Source organism: Rhinatrema bivittatum, chromosome 1 (genome assembly GCF_901001135.1).
Source record: "Rhinatrema bivittatum chromosome 1, aRhiBiv1.1, whole genome shotgun sequence".
Lineage (NCBI taxonomy): Eukaryota > Metazoa > Chordata > Amphibia > Gymnophiona > Rhinatrematidae > Rhinatrema > Rhinatrema bivittatum.
Genome location: NC_042615.1, coordinates 820,623,263 through 820,644,746, shown reverse-complemented (window position 1 = coordinate 820,644,746; position 21,484 = coordinate 820,623,263). Strand labels below are relative to the sequence as shown.

The window sequence follows — 21,484 nt, the reverse complement described above, 5'->3', positions numbered from 1 at the left end:
AATGGGGTGGAGTTGGGGTGCAGCGTAGTACCATGTTAAGTTGGGGAACCCCTAGTCCTCCTAAATCTTTAGTTTATTTATTTATATTTATTTATTTATTTAATTGTTTTTATATACCGACATTCATTGGAATAATCACATTGGTTTACATTATAACTAATGAAATAATAAGACTAGGGTGTCTTATTATTTTTACATTGTAACATTATAACTATAGCATTGAGGGCATAAAAGAATTTAAGGGTCGGGTACATTGTAACATTGTAACTTTATAACATTGAGGGCATAAAAGAACTTAAGGCTAGGGTACATTATAGTTAGTGCATTATAACTTATAACCATTTTAACTTGAGACTAGTGGTCTTATTATTGGTATATATTAACATTGAAGGCATGGTAATATTAACATTGAGGCATAGAAAGATAGTAACTGTGAGAAATAATAATAGTATGCATAGGAATCTTCGATTGTTCAGGGGAAGGGTTAGAGGGAGCTGCTAGGGGGCATGGGAGGGGGGTTTAGTGGGTGTGTTGGGTAGGGGAGACGGGGGGAGGAATTAGTCTGTGTACTGGTAGGCTTTACGGAATAGCCAGGTTTTCAGGTATTTTTTGAATGATTGGGTGGAGGGTTCTAGTCTTAGTTGGGTGGGCAGCTTGTTCCAGAGGGCGGGGCCAGCTACCGAGATGGTGCGTTCTCTGGTGGAGGTGAAATGAGCTAATTGTGGGTGAGGGATGGTGAGTAGGCCTGTGTTTTGGGATTGCAGGTTTCTCTGGTATTCAATGAGGAGGGGGGTGTCCTTTAGCCATTTGATTTTTTCATTTTTGATGGTTTTGTGCAGAGAGTGAGGATTTTGTATTGTGACCTGTACATAATGGGGAGCCAATGGAGTTCTTTTAGTATGGGGGTGATGTGTGAGGAGCGATTGTTGTTTGTGAGGGATCTGGCTGCTGCGTTTTGCAGAAGCTGGAGGGGTTTGGTGGAGGACGCAGGGAGGCCAAGGAAGAGGGAATTACAGTAGTCCAGTTTGGAGAGTATGAGGGACTGTAGTACTGTGCGGTAATCGTGGTTGAATAATAGGGGTTTGAGCTTTTTGAGGAAATTAGTTTGATAAAGAACTGAGCGAGCGATTCTGGGAGGGCGTTTCTTCCATATAAAACAGAAGAGTTTTGTTTGCCATTGTTTAAGCAAAGCGTTAGAGATTGGAATTGGCAAGGGCTGAAACAAATATAAAACTCTAGGTAAGATATTCATCTTAATTGTGGAGATTCTCCCAAGCCAGGATAAAGGATAAATTTTTTCCAGATCTGAATGAATTTTTCCCAATAGAGGGGTGTAATTCATTGCAAAGATATCTTTCAGATATCTACCAATATTAACTCCCAGGTATTTAATCTTTTTATGAGCCCATTTAAACGGGTGCGTAGTGTGATGGCTCACCGTCCGTGAGGCCTCGGGTGCCGCTCTTCGGTCTTCAGTTCTGAGCCGCCACCAGCTGCCAAGGTCCCTGGAGTTCGACAGGCTCACGTAACTCCCTGGGTCCGTGCCTCGGCTGGCCCTGGTTTTGCTGGGCTCCTAAGTTCCCTTAGAGCAGGGTTGGGGGTAAGCAGCCCCCCCAATCCCCCAAAGACAACACAGGGAGAGAGCGCTAGTTCCTTCCAAGCAGTTTATAAAGTAACAACTGGATACATTACATGAGGGTTGCCCCCTCCCCCTCCAGCCCTCCGGTACTCTTACAAGCAGTGCTATTACAGAGTAACCTCTTACTTCTTATGCTTAGTGTTATTACAGGACCTACCCCCAACAGGCCCCTTTAGAGCCCTCCTCCCGGGCTTCCCCTTTAGGATAATGAGTATACTTCACCCCACACAGCTTACTCAGTATCCATATACGAACTGGAGGACTCCTCTCCCCATGAACCTACCTCCATCTCTTCCTCCTCTGACTCCGAAGAGCTGCGTTTTTGTGGCCAGTTCCACCAAGGGGGCACGCCCTCTTCCTCCACCTCCATGGACTCATCGGTGTCTGCCTCATTAACCTCTATGCCTGCCACCTGTTCGCCTTCAGGCTTTCCTCCCCTGTCTGGTGGTGTTTCAGGGAAGCTGGGATTCGTAGTCCTTCTCCTCTTCCCCTGCGCCCCCTGCTGTCTGGCTCTGGTATTCTTGTTGCTCTTATGGTAGCTTGTCAGCTCCTGCCTGCGGCCGGGCTGCGCTACATCACAGTAGTTTTAAGAAAGGATTCCAGCATAGGGTTGCATGTTATATTAAGGATCTCGGACTTGTCCCAATTAATTTTAAAGCCGGAGGCCAAGCTAAATTGGGCTAAGTTGTCCTCAATTGCTTGGAGAGATTGGTGTGGGTTGCTAACAGTGAAGAGAATGTCATCTGCGAAGAATGACAGTTTGAAGGTTTGAGAATTTAGTTGGAATCCATTAATATGCGGGTTATTTCAAATGGTTATGGCCAGGGGTTCTAGGAATCAAGTGAAGAGTAAAGGTGAAAGAGGACTTCCTTGCCTTGTGCCTCTCTGGACTTGAAAAGAATCAGAATATCCTCCATTAATTTTAAGGTGTGCTTTGGGATTGTCGTATAATGAATGTATCCAATTTAAAAATTTAGAGCCAAAACCCATGTTGCCTAACATGGCAAATAGATATGGCCAGTGTACTATATCAAATGCTTTTTCCATGTCTAAAGCTAAAAGTAATGTGGGTATATTTCCCTTGTTGGATGCTGGTATTATATTCAATATTTTCCGAATATTATTACTCGCCATGTGACTTGGGATAAAGCCCGCCTGGTCTGGGTGAACAAACTGATTGATAAAGCAATTAAGACGATCTGCTAAGATCTTAGCCAGAAGTTATAGATCCAAATTAATTAGTGAGATGGGTCGATATGATCCGCAGATCGTGGGATCTCTGTCAGGTTTGGGAATGATAGTGATTCCGGCTAGGTTGGAATTGGGAAGTAGAGAGCCCCCCAATCGCAGAAAGCTGAAAATTTTCTATAAGTGGTATACCAGATAGGAGAACATTATGGAGAGCCCAGCAGATTTTGAGGACTTACTACAAGGAGAAAAGAATACCTGAGAAAATTTTTAAGAATTTATCTAGATGGGTGAACCACAAGAACTTTGAAATAAATACAATACTAGTTGGCTCCACTGTGTAAATTTTCTCCTTGCCCCCTGATGGGGTAAGTCTATCAGTATAGATTTAAGACAGTGATGGGTGGACAGGAAACAGCTATAAATTACATTCTAAAACAGAAAGAAATAAACCTCAAAGCACAATCAAGCAAACTTTCCTAGCAGAAAGAAATTTCAAAATCACAATCCAGCAAGCAACATCCCTAGCTAAAAGCAATAAGCTTCAAAGGCACAATCCATTAAACAAATGACCCAAGCAGAAAGAAATAAACTTCAAAGGGTCAACCAAGCAGGCTTCGTAGCAGAAAGAGAGAGTTTATTTATTTATTTTATTGTTTTTGTATACTGACATTCATTGGAGTACATCACATCGGTTCACATTATAAGACTGGGGGGGTCTTATTATTAAGCACATTAGGCAGACTCCAGTTTTTTAGTCATTGCCAAGTTCCACTCTCTGCAGCTCCCTCAGGACTGAGGAGTGTTTTGTTCTTGTCTTTCTGCTATTCCAATAGTTCATTCAAAAAAGTCCATCGATGATTCATACTACACATAAGACAAACCCTTATTTAAGTTCAAACAAACAAGGAAATGACTCTATCACACTCAGACATAAAGAAATAAATCTCAAAAGCACAATGAATCAAACTTCCCTAGCAGAAAGAAATGCACTTCAGAGGCACAATCAATCAAGTAAACTTCCATAAATCTCAAAAGCACAATGAATCAAACTTCCCTAGCAGAAAGAAACGCACTGCAGAGGCACAATCAATCAAGTAAACTTCCATAAATCTCAAAAGCACAATGAATCAAACTTCCCTAGCAGAAAGAAATGCACTTCAGAGGCACAATCAATCAAGTAAACTTCCATAAATCTCAAAAGCACAATGAATCAAACTTCCCTAGCAGAAAGAAATGCACTTCAGAGGCACAATCAATCAAGTAAACTTCCATAAATCTCAAAAGCACAATGAATCAAACTTCCCCAGCAGAAAGAAATGCACTGCAGAGGCACAATCAATCAAGTAAAATTCCATAAATCTCAAAAGCACAATGAATCAAACTTCCCTAGCAGAAAGAAATGCACTGCAGAGGCACAATCAATCAAGTAAACTTCCATAAATCTCAAAAGCACAATGAATCAAACTTCCCTAGCAGAAAGAAACGCACTGCAGAGGCACAATCAATCAAGTAAACTTCCATAAATCTCAAAAGCACAATGAATCAAACTTCCCCAGCAGAAAAACGAACTTCAGAGGCACAATCAATCAAGTAAACTTCCATAAATCTCAAAAGCACAATGAATCAAACTTCCCTAGCAGAAAGAAATGCACTTCAGAGGCACAATCACAAGTAAACTTCCATAAATCTCAAAAGCACAATGAATCAAACTTCCCTAGCAGAAAGAAACGACTGCAGAGGCACAATCAATCAAGTAAACTTCCATAAATCTCAAAAGCACAATGAATCAAACTTCCCTAGCAGAAAGAAACGCACTTCAGAGGCACAATCAATCAAGTAAACTTCCATAAATCTCAAAAGCACAATGAATCAAACTTCCCTAGCAGAAAGAAACGAACTTCAGAGGCACAATCATCAAGTAAACTTCCATAAATCTCAAAAGCACAATGAATCAAACTTCCCTAGCAGAAAGAAACGAACTGCAGAGGCACAATCAGTCAAGTAAACTTCCATAAATCTCAAAAGCACGATGAATCAAACTTCCCTAGCAGAAAGAAACGAACTTCAGAGGCACAATCAATCAAGTAAACTTCCATAAATCTCAAAAGCACGATGAATCAAACTTCCCTAGCAGAAAGAAACGACTTCAGAGGCACAATCAATCAAGTAAACTTCCATAAATCTCAAAAGCACGATGAATCAAACTTCCCTAGCAGAAAGAAACACACTGCAGAGGCACAATCAGTCAAGTAAACTTCCATAAATCTCAAAAGCACGATGAATCAAACTTCCCTAGCAGAAAGAAACGCACTTCAGAGGCACAATCAGTCAAGTAAACTTCCATAAATCTCAAAAGCACGATGAATCAAACTTCCCTAGCAGAAAGAAACGCACTTCAGAGGCACAATCAGTCAAGTAAACTTCCATAAATCTCAAAAGCACGATGAATCAAACTTCCCTAGCAGAAAGAAATGCACTTCAGAGGCACAATCAATCAAGTAAACTTCCATAAATCTCAAAAGCACAATGAATCAAACTTCCCTAGCAGAAAGAAATGCACTTCAGAGGCACAATCAATCAAGTAAACTTCCATAAATCTCAAAAGCACAATGAATCAAACTTCCCTAGCAGAAAGAAATGCACTGCAGAGGCACAATCAATCAAGTAAACTTCCATAAATCTCAAAAGCACAATGAATCAAACTTCCCTAGCAGAAAGAAATGCACTGCAGAGGCACAATCAATCAAGTAAACTTCCATAAATCTCAAAAGCACAATGAATCAAACTTCCCTAGCAGAAAGAAATGCACTGCAGAGGCACAATCAATCAAGTAAACTTCCGTAGCTGAAAGGAAGACATTTCAGAGGCACAAATGAGTCTATTTCTCTATCTTTCTATGCCCTGTTCCTGTGTGGAAGTTTGAGGCATCTACCAGTACTTCTTACTGAGAACAAAGTTGCACTAAGCATTCAGCGGATAGGTTGATTTTGATTTTAGTTTTCTGCAGATTTCTGGATGCGTATTCCTCTGAAAATTCTTTTTTCTCCCAGTTCCGCATTAGAGCCTGTAGAGACTACAATCTAACCTTTGAGGAGTTGATGTACCCCAAAGTAGATGCATTAGTTATTCAGTACAAACTGGATCCATGGAAACCTGGAACAAACTACACAGTGAATATCCGGGGTTTGACCTCGGCTGGCCCAGGAGAAGCTGCTCAATGGATGTTTGAGACAGAGATTACAGGTTAGTGATAGAAAAATATGTCTTTAGACGAGCAGAAGATGGGCAGTGATGAAGACTTCTGGAGGGAGATTATTCGTTGATGACAAGCTGGCTTGAGACAGAATCATGTGACCCATGTGTGGCTTGTGGCATTGCTGTTGTCAGAGAACACACACTACAGGTAAGCAATTTCACATTCCAAAGGTGAGAGGGCAAGCGAGAGAAGTAGCAAAACTGTGATGAGGCTTGTGTGGTGTGCAGTACAGCAAGGAGGGTCCACGACTTAGAACGTAAAGGGTGAGAGATGAGAGGTAACGGGGGGTCGGGTCATGAATATCCTTGAAGGCGAAGGCTTGAGGTTCTGAATTGGGAACCTGTAAATGGAAGCAAGGAGGAGAGAAGCGGGGGGGGGGATGGTACTGCCAAAAAAGAAGGAGTGCTACAGAGTCATGGCCAAAAGACTGTTCGAGTAGTCCTGACATGAAATTAATAGCATTATTATTAATTAACTAATTAATACTATTAACTAACTATTAACTAACGGAGTCTTCTACTACCCAACTATGTCGCCGTCACCCACTCCCCATTCTTCCCTCCTCCCCCCCCTCCCAGAAATTCTCCCTCTTGTTAATTATTACTCTATGTATTTTTTAATTTACCTAGTTTACGGGTAAACCTTGTTGCCTATTATATCAGTTAACATGTTGTATTGTAAAGCGCCTCGCTGAATTATTGTTATCTGTAAACCGAGGTGATGTGACACACGTGCCGCGGTATATAAAAATCTTTAAATAAATAAATAAATAAATAAATAGCTAGCATGGATTAAGAGTTGGCTGAAAGGAATGAGCAAATCATATAGGAAAAAACAGATAAAGAGAGAGAGGAAATGTGAGGATGCTTTGACCTTGTCAGAAGAAGGAAGTGTGATGCAATCAAGGAGGAGAAGGATGTGACACACGAGAAGCAGACAGGAAGAGAGCATGAGAGATAGACTGGGAGAAGGATAAGAGAAGGAGAGTGAGATCTGAATATGTTCTGCAAAAGCATGGTAAATAGACACAAACACAACTCTGCCCAGTTTTCATCCACCCATGCCAATTTGTGTCTCTGTTTTGGTTATAATCTCAGAACCCGTCATCCCCAGCGATCTGATGAAGTCTAATATCTCAACCTCAAGAGGAACAATTGTCCTTCCCCTTCACTGGGTACCAGATCTCAATGGTCCAATCAGGTAACTAACTGCTTTAGTGTTGACCTCAGACCCTCAGTCCACCCTCGCCATTTTGAGACAGGGAATTCTCTGTATACAGCTGGACATGAATATGGATTACTTGTTCCTGTTCGTACCCAGATCACTCCAGACTCCTGGGTTGTGCCTCCCTGCCAGCAGATGGAGACAAATTTCACTCACACTGTACATAACCCAGTGTGCCACCTGCAGTCCCTCAGTATTTCTCTGTCTCCAGCAGATGGTAGCTGGTATAAAATATGCAGTCTGGAGAGGAAAAAAAAGATTAAAAGATAAGAAACTTTCTGGATCCTCCCACAGGGTTGTGAGGTCCCGGAGAGGGTCAACCCCCCTGATTGAAGGAGGATGAGCAGGGTTGTTGGTGACCCTTCTAGTAGCTTGGTCTGGAGGTCCGTCGGGTAGACATCTGGTGTTCCAGATCCCTCATCCCCCATGAGACAGAGGTGGAACCTGCTGGTAGTTCTGAACTGCAAGCCCAATGGGTTCTGTATGATTTATCCTGGGCTGGGTTGCTAAAGTTTTGCATAAGGAATAGACAGATATAGCTAGAGGTCTAGCTCTCTTCTTATCTGTCATGCGGCCTGCATGCCTGGGACCAGAACCTCTGCACCAAAGGAAAGTATTAGCTGCTATGTATCTTTATTTGTTCTCAGAGAGTAAATTTAAAAAAAAAGAGAGAACAAGGAACTAGTTAGAGGAATCTGTGCAGCATCAGGTTTCTGGGGGGTGGGGGGGGAAGCTACTTTAGCAACTTGGGGAACTCAGTGATGGGATTTTTCAGCAGCTTCTTTGCCTGCAGATGAGGCTGGGTGTTGGCTCTGTGGTGCCCTGCTGGCCATTGAGGTGCCGGTGGTGCCATGGGTGTGGGGAGGAACAACGTACATGTGTGGCAAAAGTGGCATGGCATTGGGGGGTCTGCGTCGAGCATTGCCGCACCGGTAGGAGAAGCATCAGGGCTGTCCACAGCTGGCTTGAAGGGGCAGGTGCTGGTTAGACGGCAAAGCACAGAAGGAATTAAAATCAGCAGCAGCCGCAGGGACCGCATCGAGAGAGAGAATTAAAGAGCAGCAGTGGCTAGCAGTGGCTAGCGGGGCCTCCCTTCCCTGCAGCGTGGGAACGGCGGCCATCTTAGATGCTGCTCCCACATTGCCGGAGGATGTGGGGGTGGTGGCTGCCGCTTTGTGTACACTGTGCCCCCCATGCCTTCTGTTAAGAGTAGTAACTGCTGCTCTGAACAGGAAGCCCTTTTCTTAATTTCTTTCCTTTTAACCTCTGTTGTTTATCCCACACTTCTGTTTCATGCTCTGGCTTTTGAGAGGAGATGGCTGCGGCAGAAGGGAATTCCGAGGCAGCTATTACCACTTTATTGCAGTCCAAGTGACCTTCCACGTCCTTGGCATACATGAAAATTTGGGAAGTCTTCAAGGCCTGCTGTGCAGTCAGTGAAGTACAGGCTACTTTGGCTATGGTGTCATATTTTGGTCTGTCTTCAGGAGGGTTTGGACAAGGATCTGGCCTTTAGCTCACTGAGAGTCCAGGTACCAGCCTTGGGCTGTCTCTGGAGTAAGCTGCAGTGTTATCCTTTGTCCGTACATCCAGATCTTATACGATTTCTTCGAGAGGCTAGAAATTTGTGTCTCCGTTGCGAAAAATCTCTCCGTCTTGGAATCTTAATCTGGTGCTTAAAGGAATGTGTGCAGCTCCGTTTGAACCACTAATGGGGACAACTTTGGACTTTCAAGGTGGTTTTTCTGGTTCAGTCAGGAGAATTTCGAAGCTCCAGGCTTTATCGTGTCACGATTTCTTTCTTTGCAGATTTTGCATTTGGGAGTGGTGTTACTTACACACGGTGTCTTCCTTTCTACCAGAGGTGGTTTCAGCTTTCCATCTTAGACAGACTGTGGACCTTCCAGTCTTTCCAGATTTGGATACCTCCATGCCTCACCTGAGAGAACTTAAGCTCTTAGTTATAAGGCGTGCTTTCTTGCTGTATCTGAAAATCACTATTGATTTTTGTAGACCCGATCAATTTTTTGTTCTGTGGCGTGGTCCAAAGGAGTGTAAGAGGCTTCTAAGGCTTCCATTGTGTGGTGACTTAGGGAGGCGATGGGACCAATTTATATATCTCAGGGTAGTCCTGTGCCTGAGGGCTTAAGGGCTCACTTTGCGCTTTCTCAGGTGATTTCTTGGACTTATTCACAACTGGTGTCTCTGCTAGAGATTTGCATAGCGGCTATTTGGAAGTCGCTACACTCTTTCACCAGACATTATCTCTTGGATGTCAGGGCTCTGGCTTCTATGTTCTTTGGTGAGAGTGTTATAGGAGCGGGACTTTCCAGATCCCACCCGGTTTAGGGAAGCTTGGGTACGTCCCAGGATGGATCTGGGTACGAACAGGAAAGGAAAATTGGTTCTTACCTGCTATTTTTCATTCCTGTAGTACCACAGATCAGTCCAGTGCCCCACCCGTAGGAGGAGTCCATTCCTACTGGTATATAACGTATAATGTGGAGCTGTTGGGGGTTTTCAAAGCTTTTTACTTACGTGGTTTTCCGAGTTTCCAATGGGTTGCAGCTTCTCCTTCATCCCTCCCCCTGTTCCCCTGCTCGTTGGGAGAGTTTGCATTTTAGGATTTTTAATGTTAAGGTCATCTTAGCCTGGGTACAGGTCAATACTGAGGGACTGCAGGTGGCAAACTGGGTTATGTACAGTGTCAGTGAAACTTTCTCTGTCTCCATCTACTGGCAGGAATGCAAAACCCAGGAGACTAGACCGATCTGTAGTAATACAATAACATAAATTAGTAGATGTGATATTTGAGTTTGGGTTTCCTTTAACTGTTGTTGCAGTGCAGATATTTCAGGCTTTATTTTCGTTTCACTTCTTCACACACCCTTTGCTCAGCTGTCTGTCTCCGTTGCCTCCTTGGTACATCCTCACTATCAGACTGTCTTCTTTGCTATCTTACACTATTAGCACTCACTTCCTGTTTCCATCACCAATCTCTCTCGTTTACTTTACCTTCAAATTCCTCCAAGGTTTGCTAACACTCCCTCACCCTTTCCACCCTCTTCATTCTGCAGGCCTTCATCTTCCCTCGCAGCCTTCACTTACCCACCTCTGAGTGAGTACATACTCACAGTTCCAATGGTGACTATACCTCCTTTCTCCTATGCTGGTTTCCTTTAGAAACAGGAAGCCCATGTGAAGTAGGGAAGGGGAGGGAGAGGAAGAGAAAGAAGAGAAAAGGAAGAGGAAGTGGAGCCATGTAGGGTGGGGGAGGAAGGGAGTGACAGATTGATACTGGGGAAACAGGTAGTCAGGGGACCTGCCAGCCAATGGCCTCTCTAAGCAAAAACTGGCCAGGGTAGCCACATACCAGCCATTTAGGAACTCTTTTAAGGTAATGAAGACATCAGCATGGCTGTTATCTTTGTCATGATCTGTAAACATTTATTATCTGCATAGAGTCTACTCAAGAGACATTACTTGAGGATGAAACAGTGTTTTTGAAAATTGCCCATCTTCAGGTCTGCATGGTGTGGAGGTGCAACTAGTGAAGCTGGGTTTAAAAAAAGTTCGAATAAGTTCTTGAAAGAGAAGTCCAGAAACTGCTATTCATTAGGGAATAGCCACTTCTTGTTGTCGGCATTAGTAGCAAGGGATCTATTTAATGTTTGGGTTCTTTACATTACTTCTTTTTCACACAATTTTTATCTTTTCTTCTCTTTTTACATTTAGTCTTCTCATTTATGATTATTACAATGTAACATTTCTAACTTTTTGTTATATGTACACCGATGTGATGACTCTAGTTGAATATCGGTATATATAAAACAAATAAATAAATAAAATACTTGCCAGGTACTTGTGACTTGGATTGGCCACTGTTGGAGACAGGATACCACGTTTGATAGACCCTTGGTCTGACACAGTATGGCAACTTCTTATGTACTTATGCCTTCCCTCCAGATCAAGAGTCAGTGGAGGCCTGTGTAGGAAATGAGGTGAGGTCATGTTCAAGCATGATGGGTACCAGAAGTTGGAGAATGGGAACAGCCTAGGTGTTTGAGTTTCCCGACTTCTTGAGACATTGGGCAATGAGATTACCCCTAGCAGCTCCATAAAGTCAGAACCTTTGTTGCCTGCAATGGAGCTTCTCCTCAACAGCGAGTTTATAGTGACCCAGTTGCATGGTTCTTCTGTGTCTACTGGCTCCACCAACGAAGTAGGCAGGTGTAGTCAGGTGTTGGAATTGAGGAGCCAGAGTGATGGACTTCTGAGCCAGAAGACTCTCCCGAGCCCTCTCCTGCAGATGACAGTCAATCTTGCACGTCAAGGTGGTGAGGGCCTCCAAGGAGGCTGGTAATTCCTGGGCTGCATGCTCATCATTTATTTTCCCCAAGAGACCCCAGAAATATCATGACCAGACTATCCTCACACCAATTGAGCTTGAGACCAGAGTTTGAAATTCCACAACATATTCATCCAAGGTACAGGAGCCCTGACCTGCCCCTTTGTGCGCCCCTTCGTGCAGCCACTGAGGACAGTTATCTATCTATCCATCTCTTCATCTCTCTTCTCTCACTACCCCAGTCTCCTACAAAACTAGCTCCTTGACTTTCTGACTGTTAAATCTATTCCACCCTCTCTGAAAATGTACTATTTCAATATTCCCATTATCAACAATCACCATAGAAATAATAAAGAAATACCTCATTCCCATACCTTCCAACAGAAGAGACTTATCCCTATTATTATTTCTCCTTTCACACAATTCCTTGGTCTCTCCCTTTTCACCCTAACCTTATTTTAATGCACAATCACTCTCTAAAAAATCTCACATACTTAATGATTATCTCTCAGAGGTCAATCCTGACATCTGTGCAATCACAGAGACTTGGTTAAAATCTTCGGATTCAGTAATTATTAATCAACTACCTACACAAACCTATGACTTCTTCTCGATTCCCAGACCTAAAAAAAGAGGAGGAGGACTCCTATTTGCAGCTAAGAAAGGCCTAAAGTTAACTCTGCAACATTCAAGTGTTATTTCTAATATAGAATGTGCATACTTCAAATCTAAAGAACTACAAATATGCCTGATTTACGCTCTGCCCGGAATTCTTGAAAGCGACCCATCACCACTCATTGAATACATTGCCAAACACATTAACTACGATTCACCCGCAATACTTTTGGGTGACTTCAATCTTCACGTAGACTTGGTCACACGCTCCTCCAACTGTGAAACTCTCTTATCATCGTTTCATAACATGGGTTTCAAACAGATCATTAACAACTCAACTCATAAAGCAGGCCACACTCTGGACCTGATCTTCATTAACGAAGGCATCTCTATCTCTTCCTATCCGATTTGTACTCCAGTACCTGGTCAGACCACCAAATTATTTCCACGGTCCTCAAGACAGATACCACCCTTCCCCCTCCCTTCCCTAAACCACCCTTCACTTCAGAAAACCATGCTCCTCAGAAGTACTTACTCATCACCTGGACAAAGAACTATCACAGCTTGACCTTTCAGATGTGAACTCTGCCATCAATTCTTGACATTCTATCATCAATAAAGTCGCAGACCAAACCTGCCCACTAACTACTAAGGTGATTCATAAGGCCCAAGATAACAGAAAACCTTGGTTCACTCCTGAACTGAAAGCAATCAAAACATGCCTCAGAAACAAAGAACATATCTGGCGTAGAAATCCTACCCCCTCCACTTTAGCAAGCTACAAATCCACCTCAATAACTACAGGAACACCATTTTCAAAACGAAGAAAAGAATTCTTCGCAAAAAAAATTCACCACTTCATATTTGATTCCAAAGCTCTTTTCTCAAAAATCTCTGCCCTCACTAAACCCCTTCCTCCATCCATTCCAGACGAACATGTTCTCATCAAAGCCACAGATCTGGCCACATTCTTTGAAAACAAAATTATCAATCTTACCAAAAAGTTTACGTCATCCAATTCCCCTATCCCCCACCGTAATTCACCATCACTTCAACAGACCGCAAGATTAGACTCATTTGAGACCATCTCTTCTCTCGAAGTGGAAAATATCTTGAAAAAACTCTTCACATCCTCTAGACTCCATCCCTCCAAACCACCTCATTGCAATACGAAATACAATTGCTAAGCCCATTGCAAAAATCATCAATTGTTCATTAACCCAAGGATTAGTGTCTGATTCTCTAAAACAAGCCATCCTGAAACCTCTCCTAAAAAAAAACCAACTTACCAACATCAGACCCAGCAAATTTCCGACCCATTGCCAATCTTCCATTCATCGCTAAGATCATGGAGAAAATAGTGAATAAACAACTCACTGAATTTCTGGAGGAACATAAGATCCTTGCATCTTCTCAATATGGTTTTCGTAAACATCTTAATACAGAATCACTTCTGATATCACTTACGGACTCCATTATTGCAAACATGGATAAAAAACAATCGCACCTACTGATTCTACTTGATCTTTCAGCTGCCTTTGATACGGTCAACCATTCAATTATGCTAGACCGACTCGAAGATATTGGCATTGCTGGTACTGCCCTTGACTGGTTCCGTTCATTTCTTAGCAATAGATCATTCAAAGTTAAAATCAATAATAAACAATCACATCCAATCAGATCCAACTTGGGCGTCCCACAGGGCTCTGCCCTCTCACCAACTTTATTCAACATATACATGCTTCCTCTCTGCTTCCTCCTTACCAAGCTGAAAATCAAGCATTACATATATGCAGATGATATCCAAATTCTTATCCCTATTAAGGAATCATTACAAAAATCACTTATTTTTTTGGGATAATTGCTTCAAAGAAATCAGCTCACTCCTCTTCCAGCTGAACCTAGTTATCAACAAAGACAAGACTGAATTCCTAATCATCTCTCAAGATGAAAACCTCCTGTCCAAGGAGACAATTTTTCACCAATATAATCAGCCTCAAGTTGACAACCACTATCTACCTAACTTCACGTCAACAATACCAGATAACATCAAAAATACCTCCCACGTAAGAGATCTAGGCACTCTCATAGACAACCAGTTGAACCTCAAAAGGTTTGTCAACAATACTACAAAGAGTGCTTCTTCAAACTACAAGTCCTTAAAAAGCTTAAACCTCTTTTGCACTTTTATGATTTCCGTTTAGTTCTACAAGCAATTATTCTCACCAAAATCGATTACTGTAACTCGTTATTGCTTGGGCTCCCGGCTATCACAATTAAGCCTCTACAGATGTTACAGAATTCAGCTGCCAGGATTTTAACCAACTCTAAAAAAAAGGGACCACATCACCCCTATTCTCTAAAACCTTCACTGGCTCCCTATTAAATATAGAATCCTCTACAAAGTGCTGACCATTCATGTACAAAACTGTACACAATCTTGCACCAATCGATCTAACTTACCAAGATCGCCCTAATAATCCACTAGACCAATGAGAAGAGCTTACCAAGGCACTCTCTTAGTCCCTCAAGCTAGAACGTCACTAAAGAACAGGGCCTTCTCTACTGCGGGTCCCACTCATTGGAACAATCTCCAACCGGACCTCAGACAGGACCCTTGCCCAATATCCTTCAAGAAAAAATTAAAAACTTGGTTATTTAACCTTGCATTTCCAGAATCAGCTTTTTAGCTAATCACATTCTTTCTATTTTGCAACTCATCCCTGCTCACTTCTCTTCACAAATTTGGTTTGATGTTTAAATTCTATCTCATATCTCACTTTTTCGCGATCCCATGGTCCCCTTTTAAGAGACCCTCAGATACCCTTTAGTCTTATACTCCTTGTATTTCCTCTATGCCTAGACATATGTTTATCATCTTATCCTCTACCCTTATAGATCCATTCCCAAATCAATGGATCGATCTACTTTAGATCATGTATGACTTTGTAATGTAAATTGTTTTTCTCTGGTCAGTTAAATTTATAAATAAGTTGCCCAGTTTATTATACTGTATGTTCTTGGTTCCATGTATCGCCTACAGGCAATTATTTTGTTCCTTGTAAACCGGTTTGATTTGTATCTAATGCAAGAAGATCGGTATATAAAAACTAAAAATAAATAAATAAATAAATATATGGAGCAAGTCCGAAGCCAGCGAGGTTGCTCGGCTAGATTCTTCAAAAACCATGAGGAACTGCTCCAGGAAGACAGGAAAGTCCAATAGGATGGGGTCTCCTCGCTCCCAGAGGGGAGAAGCCCATGTCAAGGCTGGACCATCCAACAAGGAGAGGATGAGGCTCATTGAGGAAGAGAGGAACCTGAAGCTGGAAGTGCATGCTACATTGATTGAGGAATCCCCAACATTTTTTAGGATCCCCAGATTAGTGGGGAGGTGCCGGGAACTGAGGGACTGGCCAGTTAATTGGTGAAGGAGGCAACGGTATGGGCAAAGATGGAGATGGTGCAGACGCCAAAGTCAGTGGATCCAGCCAGAGTGTGAGACAGGCCTTGGCTGTGGAGAGTTCTCCCAAGATACTTTGTTTCTCCTGAAGCCTGAGAGCCAAGCCTGGAATTGTTTGGAACAAAGACAAGTCTGCCGAGACCATGGCCTCAGCAAACTGTTGAGTCTGTGGACCCTTGGACTGGGGTAAGATTGACTCAACCTGCGGGGAGGGGCCCTGCAGGTTCTGACTGCCAGCAGGTGGACTCTTGCGTGGCAGAGACCAGAGTAAGGCTTCACCTATCCCAGCCCTCATTCCCCCCGGGTTGAGCCTTTGGGTGCCAGGGCCAGCAGGACTTAGGTGAGGGTCTCTAGGAGTAGGCGAGGGTAACAGTGTCCAGGGTCAGACTAGGGTCGAGGCGAGCAGCTAACAGTCAAGACGAGGGTCCAGACAGTGGTCTGTGGCAGGCGGCTATCAGGCAAAGAGAAGATCCAATCTGAAGTCCATACTGTGTATCCATCCAAGGTAGTAGGAGAGTGGGAGGCAGAGAAGGCAGGAGCAGACTGGACAGATGAGACAAGAACAGGCTGTGTAGATGAAACAGGAACAGGCTGGACAGAAAAGGCGGGAACAGGCTGGGTAGAGAAGCAACACTCACTACAGCGTAAGAGGACCTGTGCTGAGGCATCGGGGAGCATCTGCGTTGGCCTTAAATAATAGCAGGCCAGTGACATCTAAGTGCGCCGCAAGGATTTTCCCACTGCGGGCCCTTTAAGAATCTCGACGTCTGAGGACCAGCGGGATTCTCTCGTACTGCTGGCGATGGTGGTATCCTGCCGCAAAACAGAAGAAGGCGCGGCATTGGGGTGAGTAGCACTGCTCATGGGGGAGGGGGAAAAGCTGCATTGAGGGAGTAGTATAGGAGGTCAAGAGGGAAGAGGCCCTAATGGGATCCGCATTCAGAAGTGGGAGGAGAAATAGAAATAAGGGAAAGCATAGGAATGAAAGCACGTGGAAAGGGCTTTAAGAGGGAGAAGGGCAGGAGGGCGTCCTGTAAACTGCTTGGCACCTTCGAGGGGGTTCTTAAAGCTGCTGCTGCAGCCTAATGTTGTTCTGAGATGTTTGCATTGATGCTTGCCGTGAAAATGCTGCTATAACCTATCATGCTGGGTTGTTTGTATTCTTGTTTAATTACACTGGTAATCAAGTTTTAGAAGTCGTCTCCTTCAGCGATAAAATGTGCCATTTACTGTTGATGTTGATGTGCTGATGTGTGACAATAAACCAGCTGATTGGCTACTATTTCCATGATATTCTTTTACATTTTATTTATTATTATTATTATTTATTTATTTATTTAAGGTCTCTTTTATACCGACATCCGTTGACACATCGCATCGGTTTACAAAAAACAAAAACATTTGGGCGGAGCCCTTACATATAACAGCGGAACAAGATTAACTTTTGGGCGGGGCCCTTACATATAACCAAAAGAGTACATTAAACAGGGGGGTGAAAACTAGATATAAATATAAATCAATATGAGTAAACCAACTATATACACAGATAGGAGAGTTCAAAGTACAAAAAACAGCAGGCAAATTCTTAGTCTTAAATCGAAGGCATTCATAGTCATAGCTCGAAGAGTATATATTATAGAGGAATTCTCTAAAGGGGAAATTCTAAGTGGTGGGGGGGGATATGGAGTAGGCTTGCTGGAAAAGCCAGGTTTTCAGTTTTTTTTTGAATTTGGGTGTATGTGTCTCTAGGCGTATATCATGGGGTAGGGAGTTCCATAAGGTGGGGCTGGCGAGGGAGAAAGCTCTGCTAATAGTAGAGGAGAGTTTGAAAGTTTTGATGGGTTGGGCACGAAGGGTCCCTTGAAGGGCTGTGCGGGTGGGTCTGTTGGAGGTGCGGGGGAGGAGGGGGGGGTTGATCCAGTTGAGGTTGGAGTTTAACAGACTTTTATGAATGATGGAGAGTGCTTTATAAAGAATTTGTGATTTTATTGGGAGCCAATGTAGTTCTATGAGTGTGGGGGTAATATGGTCTCTTTTTCTTGTGTTTGACAGAATCCTAGCGGCGGCGTTTTGCAAAAGTTGTAAAGGCTTGGTATGTATTGCAGGGATGCCGAGGAAGAGAGCGTTACAATAGTCTATTTTAGACAAAATGATAGACTGGAGAACTGTGCGGAAGTCGGAGAAATGAAGCAGGGGTCTGAGTTTTTTTATCGTTTGGAGCTTAAAGTAGCATTCCTTTAGGATGGATTTAATGAATGGTTTAAAGGTGAGATGATTGTCAATAAGGACACCTAGGTTGCGAGTGTGCGGGGGGAAAGTGGTAGATGAGTATGCAAAAGGAATGTCTGGGAGCGGATGCCTGTTAGATATGATTAATAGTTCAGTTTTGTTGGGATTTAGAGCTAGCTGCATGTCATTGAGGAGTTGGTTGATAGAGGAGAGACAGGATTCCCAGTTCTGTAGCGCAGTTTGTAGAGAGTCAGAGAATGGGAAAATGAGTTGCACATCGTCAGCATATATGAAATGCTTGATGTGAAGGTTAGTGAGAAGCGTGGTAAGGGGAAGCATGTATATATTAAAGAGGGTAGAAGAGAGAGAGGATCCTTGGGGCACACCTTGAGGGAGACTGATGGGGTCAGATTCATTGTTGTCCACTAAAACAGTAAAGAAGCGATTTTGGAGGTACGATTGAATCCAGGTGAGGGCATTGCCAGTAATCCCGATACTCTTCAAGATATTGAGGAGGACATCGTGATTGACTGTATCAAATGCAGCAGAAATGTCAAGCATTGCAATCAGGTAAGAGGATCCTGAGTCGATTCCTCTGATGAGGGTATCATGTAGGGAGAGCAGTAGGGTTTCAGTACTTAAATGCTTCCTGAAACCGTGTTGGGTGGATGGGAGAATATTGTTCTGTTCTAGGTGATCAGATAGGCGTGAATTAACTAGTTTTTCCAGGACTTTAGCTAGGAGGGGTAGATTGGAGACGGGTCTGTAATTAGATAGGGTGGCAGGGTCAAGATTGGGTTTTTTGAGTAGCGGTTTCACTACTGCTTGCTTGAGAAAATTAGGGACTGTGCCATGCTCTAAGGAACAGTTAAGAATATTCGATAAAGGTTTGGCGATCACTTTGGGTATAGATAGTAAGAGTTTAGAAGGAATAGTTTCAGAGGGATGTGAAGAGGGTTTCATTTTTTTTAGGATGTTCTCAACTTCCAGGGAGGAAGAGGAATCTGTTGCGTAGATAGTGCTTCAGATAGTAGAGTTTTGTTTATAAATCGTTAACTTGGGTCTTTTCGTGCATTCATGCTTGCATAATATTTCACCTGTCCTGTTTATGTAACACTTTAAAACTTAAATCAGGGTAACCCTTTTCTGAGAAGTGGCATTACTCTTCTAGGGCATTGAAAAGCCATTTATATCACTGGGGCTGTTCCCGCTGATACTTGTCCCCCTCCTGCCTGAATTACCCCAAGGGTGAGTCCTTTCTGTGGGGGGAAGCTGAATGCTTGTGGCCCAGGCCACAGTGTGTGTCTGTTTATCTAGGTCATATGAGCAGGACATAGAAGGGAGTGTTCTAATAATAGTTTACTGATTTTTTTCAAATTCAAGCAATGTCCAACTTGTAAATAAGACAGAATTGCAGACCCACCACGGGATCTCCCCCACCACCCCCACCCTGGCATACAGACATAGGCTGGGAACTCAGGTAGGACTGTTTCATGCTTTAAAGGGATCCCACACAGAACAGGATTTCCGCAAACACTGGGCCTCTTACACACATCAAGGCAGGAGCCTGACTCATCACCATGTACACAGAGAGAAGAAACATCCAGCTGTAATTTCAGTTTCTTTCTCCTGTCGCCAGTCTTGATCCCTTCCTTTGCACCTCTCAGTGGGAAAGGTCTGCAGCTGATAGAGATCAGGAACCTTGCCCAGTCTCCAGAGGAGAGGAGATGTGACAAAAAATCCTCCTCTCAACCAAAATAGAAATCTATTAATTAAAACATCCAAAACCCCTCTGAGGTGCTACTGTCAGTGCATTCCTTCTCTGATCTAGAAGGATACTTACTGGCAGGTCTTCTGTTTCCTCCATTCCTGGCCTCCAGATCTGGGGAATGGCCAACACCAGGAGAACCCAGGCTGCACTCCAATAAAATAACTCAAAAGTAGAAAAAATCTTAAGAAAATCTCTCTCTCTAACAGTATATCCAGCCTGGCAGGGAGTGCCCAGAAAGGAATCCTCCAAAACATGTACTTAGTGAGGGGATAGGCCTCGCTTAGAAGCAAAACTACAAAAAGCTCCTCATTTTCCAAAACCCAAACTCAAATACCACACCTATCACTCTCCTAGCCCTCACTTATAGTCAAAGGTCCACCTCTGGGGGAGGTGCTGAACAGTGATATTCCTTTCCAATTTGGGGGTCACCACATCAGCAAAAGGATTATAGAAATAAAATTTACTATGAACAAAAGGCCAAATCTATTATGTATATATTTATATATGTTCATAATGTAGTCCTTATTCAGTGGCTACTCCAAATCTCTTGGTTTGTCTCTTGTATTTATTAAATGGAACATTTCTTGTCACTGTCCAGCAATAGTCTGCAAGCATTGATGGGCTCCATTTGCCCTGACACCATTTTTCCATTGCTGCAAGAGAAAGAGTGTACAGGCAATGCAGAGGTCGTGTCCAAGAAAGCAATCCGATGAAAGGTTAGGAATCAGGAACGCAGGAACAAAGGAGAACAGGAACAGGAACTTGCGAGGATCAGGAACGTAGGAGAATCATCAGGAGGCAACGAGTACACGACCAGTGTGGAGACCTGTTGCAAAGGCGATCATTGGAAGCCAAGCCTGGCCTTAAGTAGGGGTCTGCAAAGTTTTGGGAGGTTGAAAAGGTGTCCTCTCTCCCTAAAGCTTGGGAACCCCTGTGATAGATCATGTTGGAAGCATCAGTCACTCAGATAACTTCATCGTCTTAATGTGGAAAATCCTTTTATTTGTGAGAGATTGTGGGGGTTTCTGCTAGGAGGAATCTACCAACTGTGTAAGAACAGAGGTGTCTTTAGTTGGAGTACAGCTCCCCCATGTTGGCTGCTTTGGTGGTTGCGTCCTAGTACTATAAAAAGGGGAACCATTTGGAGAGAGAGAGTGGATTTTTGAGCTGACCTTTGAGGAGGCAGGTTGGAGTTTTCCTGCCCCTGTTTTGTCCCTTTTTCATTTAGAAAGGAGTACCCTTGGACCTTAATGAATAAGGCCTGGGTTGGAAAAAGGAAAGGGTAGCTCACCTTTTTTTTTTTTTTTTTAAAAAGCCCTGTTTTAATTCCTTTTTCGACTTTGCTGTGGAGGAAGTTTCATCCACCCTTCCTTCATTATTTTGTTACTTTTGGAAGCCTGGATTGTTTTGTTTGATACAGCAATTGAATTCCCCAAGGCCTAGGAGATTTAGTAACTGTCAGGAAAATGGAGTGTTTAGGGAATCTCTTGACTCGGAGATATCCAAGGACCCTTCAGAGATCAACATAAGGAAAAGATCCCCATGCATCCCTGAGAGGAGAGCTATGGCACATATCATCAGGAAACACTAGAGGAGTCTGGATAAGGAGACGTCACCTGAATCAAGGTATGACAAGTGGGATTGTATCATTGCCATATAAAGTTAGTGAGGAATCCTGTTGGGACAAGCCTGGTGGACCCCTTGCCTGAGGTGGAGTTAGCACTACCTGTGAGGGCGAACCCCCGTAG

General features: G+C 43.2%; 1 protein-coding gene across 1 annotated transcript in view; it reads left to right on the top strand.

The window, feature by feature from the left end:
* Positions 1–21,484, top strand: part of LOC115073462 — a 301,189-nt gene that overhangs the window by 244,291 nt on the left and 35,414 nt on the right. The window contains exons 20-21 of the mRNA XM_029571896.1: positions 5,881–6,073; positions 7,184–7,286. Coding sequence (XP_029427756.1) covers positions 5,881–6,073; positions 7,184–7,286 — 296 coding nt within the window. The remainder of the gene's footprint in view (positions 1–5,880; positions 6,074–7,183; positions 7,287–21,484) is intronic.